We start from the raw sequence: 8,112 nt of genomic DNA on the forward strand, positions 1-8,112 counted from the left end.
GAAAAGAAAACTTCTAGCAGGTTTTAACAATTTAATTTTTTAAAATAATATTTTATTTGATCATTTCCAAACATTATTTATTAAAGACAAAGATCATTTTCTTTTCCTCCCCCCACCCACCCATAGCCGATGGGTGATTCCACTGGGTATCACATGTGTTCTTGATTCAAACCCATTTCTATGTTGTTAGTATTTGCATTAGAGTGTTCATTTAGAGTCTCTCCTCTGTCATGACCCCTCAGCCATTATAGTCAGGCAGTTGTTTTTCCTCGGTGTTTCTACTCCCACAGTTTGTCCTCTGCTTATGGATAGTGTTTTTCTCCTAGATCCCTGCAGATTGTTAAGGGACATTACACCGCCACTAATGGAGAAGTCCATTACGTTCGATTATACCACAGTGTATTAGTCTCTGTGTACAATGTTCTCCTGGTTCTGCTCCTCTCGCTCTGCATCACTTCCTGGAGGTCGTTCCAGTCTCCATGGAATTCCTCCACTTTATAATTCCTTTGAGCACAATAGTATTCCATCACCAACATATACCACAATTTGTTCAGCCATTCCCCAATTGAAGGGCATCCCCTTGTTTTCCAATTTTTGGCCACCACGAAGAGCGCAGCTATGAATATTCTTGTACAAGTCTTTTTCCCCATTATCTCTTTGGGGTACAAACCCAGCAGTGTGCTATGGCTGGATCAAAGGGTAGACTTTCTTTTATCGTCCTTTGGGCATAGTTCCAAATTGTCCTCCAGAATGGTTGGATCAGTTAACGATTTAATTTTATTAAAATAGAGATAGTAAAAGAATATAGTAAAATGAATTTAGTAAAGGAAGGAAATGTAGGATAGAGGTAGAGAAAGAAATTTCCTAATGTCTATCCTAGTTATCCTATAACTGCCTATAACTACTATTGAAAATTGCCTATATCTACCTATAACCACCCCACAAAGTTCCAACCCAATCCACCCAATCAGTGTTTAATCCAACCCCAATTAGGTCTGTCAACAAAGACCAACTACCACCCAAAAAAGTTCAAGAAAGAAAAAACTTAACAACCCAAACCAAAATCCAAAAAACTGCCAAAGCCATAAGGTCCTCGAAAGGGTAAAGCACTCTCAGTAAGCTCAGGCTCTCCTTTTATATTCCAGCAATTAAACACCAACCATCAATCCAGCACACTCCCAACAGCCAACTTCCCCAAAACTGCCAACAACTGATGCTGGCCCCTTTTTATATATTCTTCTTACCTCACTTCCTGTCTCTCTGGTTCCTACTTCCTTTCACTGTGGGCTGGTTAATCCCTACACATTTCTATGGTAAGAGGACCTCCAGGTCCCCAGTTAAATTAGAGAAAGGGATTAAGAATTGCCTTTTACAGTTGTAAGGCAAGATTGCAAGAGGTCGAGAAATGAGTGAGAGGTTAGGAAAAGGAGGCAAACAGATGTAGACAGCATTTTCTAACAGTTTGACTGGGATAGGGTTGGGAGGACTGGAATAGAAGAGGAGGATGTGTTATATTAAGGGAGTGTGTACCCAGAGGTTATGTACCAAGTGGGAGGATGTATAGGTTGGATGAACAGTAAATATATGCAGAACAATGCTGTTTTAGAGAGAGATGGTGGGCATACTGTATTGATTGGCTCTTGCAAATGAATAGAAAAGGGTGTTGCATTTTTAGATTTTTAATAAATGGGTCAAAATTTATTGAAACTCTTTGAAGATTTTAAAACAGATTAGAAACTTGTATTTCCAGATTTTCTACGGGTACACAGATGAGTTTTTATAGAGGACATAGATTTGTTTCCCACAGTAAAAGCTGACTTTTAAAAATGGCTTGTTAGTTCCTGTGGCATCATGTTGTTATTAGCTAATGTCTCTGGGACAATACTACTTGGGGGGAGGTATTCATCATTAATGATAGTGTGTCTAAATCCATATTTCAAATATTCTCCTTAATACTTAGAAATTTCTCTTGACTGATTTTGTGGGAAAAGATTAGCTTCTCCTGTGTAATGGGGGAAATTGTAGATAAGAGCAAGTAAAATGGGGCAGCCCTGCTGTTGCTACCTTTGTCAATCTGTGCTTTCAATCCCATGAAGGAGTGTATCAAAGATTGTCAACCTCTCTTATCAGGTAGAACTCATTCTTTCCTTAGAATGCCCTTCAGACCACATGGTAGGTGGTTGGTGTAAGGGGAAATTATCTGACAGAGGGGCTGAACGAGGTCACCATTGTCAGCCCAGATACTCAATATTCATGAAGCTCAATGTGTTTCTTATTTTTAAAATGAAAATAAATATTAAAAGTTTTCATATTTTCCTTCTCCCATCCTGAAGGATGGATACCCCACTTTAGAGACCACTGCCTTTAATGCCCATTCAACAAAGCCTTCCTCTTCATCCTTCAATCTTGGCGTTCTTATCTCCTGTTGTGTGTGGCCTTTGTCAAACCCTCTATGCATGCAAAAAATTTCCACAACCACTGTTACAAAACCTCTCCACTCCTGTCCCTGGTCCTAGCTCCACCTGGATGTCCCATCAGCACCTTACATCCAACATTCCTCCAAGTGGGAACTCATCTTCTTCTTAAGTTTTCTGTCAATGGTGCTAACATCTTTCCTAATCATGACTTGCTCACCACCTCGTCCCCAGTTGATCTGTTGCCACACTCTGTCCATTCTATCTGCTCATTATCTCTGGAAGCATGTCCCTTCTCTTCTCACATTGCCACCACTCCAGTTCAGAGCCCGGAACCTTTCACCTAGATCATTGTACTAGAGCCTCCTAATTGGCTTCCCTGGTCATTCTCCCTCTGTTCCAGATGACTCATCCTGTATGATACATGCCCAAATCATTTTCCTAACATACTCAAAATCTTTCAGAGGTTTCTTATTAAAATACACACTTTTTATTTTTTGCTTTCAAGGCTTCCCACAGTTTGGCTGCAGCCTACCTTTGTAGCTTTCCCTCTTGTTACTTTCTGGTAATCTCCATTCCAGCCAAATTGCCTGTTTTTAAGAACTTACCAGCTGCAGGCACTGTGCTAATAATAAGCACTTTACAAATATTTTCTCATTTGATCCTCATCAAAAGATGCTGTGAGGTAGGTGCTATTATGATGCCAGTTTTGCAATTGAGGTGTAGACTATTATTGCTCAGGGTCACATAGCTAATGTATGAGGCTAGATTTGAACTCAGGTTCTCCCTACTCTAGATTGAACCTTCTAACCAATAGTGCCACCTACCTGCTTCTTTTTCTCTCTCTGTGTTTTGGCTTATTCCAGTGCCTGCAATGCATACTTCTCCCTCCTCCCATATCTGTTGAACATCCTCCATTTTGCCAAGGCTTAGTTCAGATGCCAAGTTTATGATTTAGTACAGTGGTGTCCATCGAATAGAAATGAGCCATTAAGTTATATGTAACGACTTCATATGCACTTAGAAAATTATATGTTAACATTATCTATGTTTTATTGCATTTTGATTTATTTTGTTAACGGTTGCCCAGGTACATTTTAATCTAGTTCTGGTAGGATGTCCTGGATTTGGAGTCCAATTTGAATTCTTTTTCTCCTTTGTGTGACCTGGGGAAAATCACTTTACTTCTGCCAACTGTTTCCTCGTCTGTTGTGGGGAGTGGGCCTGAATTCAATCAGTCAGAAACACTTTATTAAGCACATATTATAGGATAGGAATTTGCTTAGGACTACAAAGAAAAAAAGCAAAAAGCTCTACCCTCAAGCAGATTTTCTTTTGAAAGTCCTAATACGTTACAGACTTTATCAAGAAATTTCGTGTGCTGGAGGGCTGATAGCTGGGATGGGCTCAGAAGAGGCTTCTTCTGTGATCTCTTCTTTCCAGGCATGAAGCCGCTACAAAAAGTCTTCTTGAACCCCCTCGCTCCCTAGCCGAACAATTTCTTCTTCAGATTCTTGTAGCATTTTGTCTGTATATCCCCTCTGCCTTGATCACATTCTCTCTTCTATCAATTATTCATATTCTTGTTTTTTCCTCCATTAGATTCTTAAGTTCTTTGAGAGTGGAATCTCCAGGATGTTCAGTATTGTATGCTAAAAATGCTTTCTTCAGCCCTCTTGTTTGGGGAAAGCCCACTCTACTTGTTTTCATTAATGAGATCCAAAAGGCTAGATATTTTTCCTGGACTTACCCTTTGTGTGCAAGGCTTTCTCTCTCTCGTCCCTGCCCCAGTGGGAGGTTCAGGCTCAGTTTTCCCTTCAGAGACCTCACGGTCTAGCAGAAGAGGGCTTCAGAAAGTTTTCAGTCTGTCAATGTAGACTGGGACTCAGTGAAATCAAGTTGTGTACCTACTTGTGGCAGGTATTAGATGAGGGCTTCCTCATGTAGGGGGCTGTTGGAGAGCAGAGAAGGTATTTTTCTGTGGTGAGAGAAGATGGAATCAAATGGAAGGAAGAAGCCATATGGAGGGGGGGGGTTACTGCTGTGTGGGGGTATATTAGCACCTAGTGAGTCATCTGGGCCCCAATAATGTAAGTATGCTCTGCATTGGGTCTCATTGGGCATGAAAAGATTGAGAGGACATGTTTGAGGGAAAAGCTATTCATGGGGTAATTGGAAGTCCTACGAGATCAAGCATGCCGGCTAGTCCTTTTTTTGATTTTCTTCTCAGTTTCGCGATATCCGTGGGCATTGGAACAGCCATCTTTGTGCTCTTTGTGGTCAGCATCATCCTCTGTTTCACATGTTCCTGCTGCAGTTTGTACAAGATGTGCCGAAGGCCCAGACCTTGTGAGTTTAGCCTAAGTCCCTCCTCTCCCCCCCTTTTCTATCTTCCATCCCTATATATTACCCTTTTCAGAGTTCCATTCCTCATCTCTTAATGGGTCCCTTTCTCAGTCTTCATTCCCAGCTCTTGTCCAATCTCTAATGCTATAATCCATCTTCTTTTCCCATTTGTGACTTTGTCCTCTATACTTTCCAGCAGACCCATCTCTTCTGCTCTATCCATTTTCTGTTCTTTCAACTTCATTCATTTTCTCCATACTTTTAATTTCTCTTCTACCTCTTTCTGCCCGTCTACATGTTCCCCCATTCCACCAATTCCTTCCATTCCTATCCTCATCCCATTTTCCTATCTCTTCCTCTTCAAAAAAAATTTGTTGTATTTTTACATTATAGTTTTTTGTGGAAATGTGTTTGTCTTATCACTAAAACCAGATCCTTAAAAAAAAAAAGAAACTAAGTAATAGTGGGTTCCTTATACAGGGACCACATCTAAGGATGATGCTGTTGTTTGCCAAGAATAAGCAGTCATTTCAGTATCTTGATTTCTTGGATCCATTCCTTTCTCTACTTTCCTCCCCTCATTCCTATTCAATATTCTCCTTTCTAGTCCATCTCTGGCCTACCATTAGCCAAAGGATTCATTAGTTGTGTGTCTATGTATGTTAGGCTTTTGCTGATCCAAAAGGAGGAGCCTTTACTCTCTATGTTCTATCTACAGCTGTGGTGACCACTTCCACTACTGTGGTCCATCCTGCATACCCACAACAGCCAAATGTGCCACCTGTTTACCCAGGGGCCATGTACCAAGGCTATCAACCAATGCCTGTCCAGCCAGGGATGCCAGCTGCGCCTTATCCTACCCAGTACCCACCACCCTACCTTGCCCAGCCGACTGGACCTCCCGCCTACAATGAGACTCATCCTGGTGAGTAGAGTCAACATCATCCTTCTGTAACCCCCCACCCCCATTTCAGGGCTCAGAACATCCCATTTGCTAAGTAGGAATTCTTGCCCTCTGTGCTCTTGTTTAACAAGAATCATTCTCTGCTACCCCATGTAATAGATAGTGATTCTAGCCTTCCTTTTAAGTCACTCAGGGTGAACTATGAGATTTCAGAGGAAATACTCTTTTCTCTTCTTTTCTCAAGTAAGGGTTTATTGGGGAAGACAGGAAAGGATGGAGAATAAGGTAAGAGGGATAGGGTTTCCTATTTTCTAAAATGAGGGTTAGGAGGATATTGGGGAAATGGCAATCAGTCACTAGCAGGGACAGTCAGAGAGATTAGGAGGACAACTGTATGTCTTCTTTTCTTCTAACCAGCCAGGTAACCTCAGTCAGTCAGCAAAAGCTTCAGGGTCTTCACCATCAGCCACAAGCAGCCAAAACTTAGTCCATCCACACCAACCTTCTCCCACCCCACCATTAAGCAAGCTCTTCCCTCTGAAAGTCAGGGGTGACATCTCATGGGCTTTGTCTGAGGAGTGCCCTCTGGTCCCTGACCTGTACTGGCCCTTTGTTAATTCTATGAGCTTTTTTCACAATGAGAAGTGATAGCCAATCTCCTATAAGAGATGTCTTGATTTTTCTTTCTTTCTTTTTTAAATTCACATTGACTCTGCTGGAGGAGTCTAGATGGAGTCTTGGTTGTGACTGACCTGGTCTGGGTGGGTCTCTTTGTCTCTCAGCAGGTGCAGGAGCTCCCTACCCCGTCAGCCAGCCTCCATATAACCCTGCCTACATGGATCCTCCAAAGACTACTTATTGAAAGGCTTCGGAAGCTCTCCCCTCTTTTCCTCCCCCTTCCCCCTGCCTGTGAATGTGTGGGTATGTGGATGTCTGTGATATGCTCGCCTCTCCCGAGTAAATGCAAACTCTATGTTGTACCTGTAGCATTCTGTTTCCTGTAGTATATGGGCCGGGACAAGAGACCATGAAATGGCATTTCTTTAAAATGTCCTTGGATCATTCTGGAGAATGAGGTGGTGTGATTTTTGCCAAGTCACAGGAAAAAGGAAGAGACTCGTAAACCCAGCGTGAGGGCAGTGTTTGAAGGGTCATTGGAAGGCGTGTTAAAGATGAACATATCCATGTCATACCCTTGACCTGAAGACCAGAAGAGTCGCTCCATTGTGATGCTGGGTCCTCCAGGTCCTCCAAAGTGCCCTGCGAGTCAGAGAAAGGGAAGCAGCAGCATCCAGCCAGATCCAAGATGGGGTCAATGACTTTGAGTCTGTGACCAAATTCTCCTTAACTCTATCGGCCCCTGGCTTTTGGTGGTAGCAAAAGACCTTTCCGGATGCTACAACATCATTCCCTTTCCCGGGGGGCTTCAGCCCCTTCCATCTCAGAGTCCCTGCTGGGGGCCCATGTCTCCCTTTCCTTCCTGTCTCCATATGGAAAGAGGATGCGATGAGCACATAACCCTCCTCCCTGCCAAAGGAACTTGGAGCCAGCAAGGAGTGCGGGTGTTCATGTGTGTGTTTTGGGATTTAGGGAAGGATCCTCTTTGATCTGAGGCCTGAATTGCCTTGTTGAGGCAGTCATTAAACAGGTCTGGCCAGAGCTTGGCTGAAGAAGGTGGATATAAATAAATCTTGCCCCTTCCTCCATTAGAGGGAGATAAGATGGGTGCTAGGTCTGTCTCAGTTCTATTACCTTGTCAGGAAGAACACCCAGACTCAGGTTTGTCAACCCTTGTTATTTCTGAATTTCTTTTTTAACTTGACTCCAGCTTTGGTGGCCGCTCTGGCCTGTTTGTCTCCTGAGGCAAGCGATAACATTTAAGCCGCTGTTAGCATATGCTGGGGCTTGCTCATGATGTTGGGGTAGATGGGATAGGGAGGGAAGGAACCGAGGGGCAGCGTCCCAGGCAAGGGCCAATAAAATTACTCACCTTTCCCCCTTTTTGTAAATTGAGGAGTAGACGGGCTTCAAAGCTCTATGCCCTAGCTTGGATCCCCTTCTCCTAGCATCTATCCTATCTTTCCTTCCTCTCCCAAAACAAAGGGAAGGAAGGGGTTGGAGGGCTCCTTGTGGAATGGCTGGATGGGTATTTTGGCTTCAGGGCACTGGATTTTTCTGTTTTTATCCCTTTGGCTACTGTCCTTGTTTGTAATCTGTTGCCTCTGTATGTTCTGTGAAGGAGCCTGTTCCTATTTGGACCAAGCTCCTGTTTATAATAAACCTATGGATTTGAAAATGGCTGCCTTCTTCAGTAACCCCACAAGGGGGTGGGGTGTTGACAAGTTCTCTCTGCCTCTAGACTGGGGCCTCAGAGGCCAGATCTCTTCCTTTCAGACTGGGGCTAGTGTGGAAGTTGTCTTTAAAATTAAATTAATTTATTTAAACCCT

General features: G+C 43.0%; 1 protein-coding gene across 6 annotated transcripts in view; it reads left to right on the top strand.

Annotated features, from left to right (window-relative positions):
- The window catches only part of SHISA5 (shisa family member 5), a 54,854-nt gene extending 46,894 nt beyond the window's left edge, over window positions 1–7,960 (top strand). For 4 of the 6 annotated variants that reach the window (XM_001374990.4, XM_007499663.2, XM_016424302.2 and 1 more), the window contains 3 exons: window positions 4,645–4,763; window positions 5,479–5,685; window positions 6,447–7,960. In XM_001374990.4, the coding sequence (XP_001375027.2) occupies window positions 4,645–4,763; window positions 5,479–5,685; window positions 6,447–6,526 (406 nt within the window). In that variant the 3' untranslated portion in view covers window positions 6,527–7,960. The remainder of the gene's footprint in view (window positions 1–4,644; window positions 4,764–5,478; window positions 5,686–6,446) is intronic. The other 2 variants (XM_007499662.3, XM_056805288.1) reach the window with 1 other exon arrangement.
- The last annotated feature ends 152 nt before the right edge of the window (window positions 7,961–8,112 follow it).

Source organism: Monodelphis domestica, chromosome 7 (genome assembly GCF_027887165.1).
Source record: "Monodelphis domestica isolate mMonDom1 chromosome 7, mMonDom1.pri, whole genome shotgun sequence".
Lineage (NCBI taxonomy): Eukaryota > Metazoa > Chordata > Mammalia > Didelphimorphia > Didelphidae > Monodelphis > Monodelphis domestica.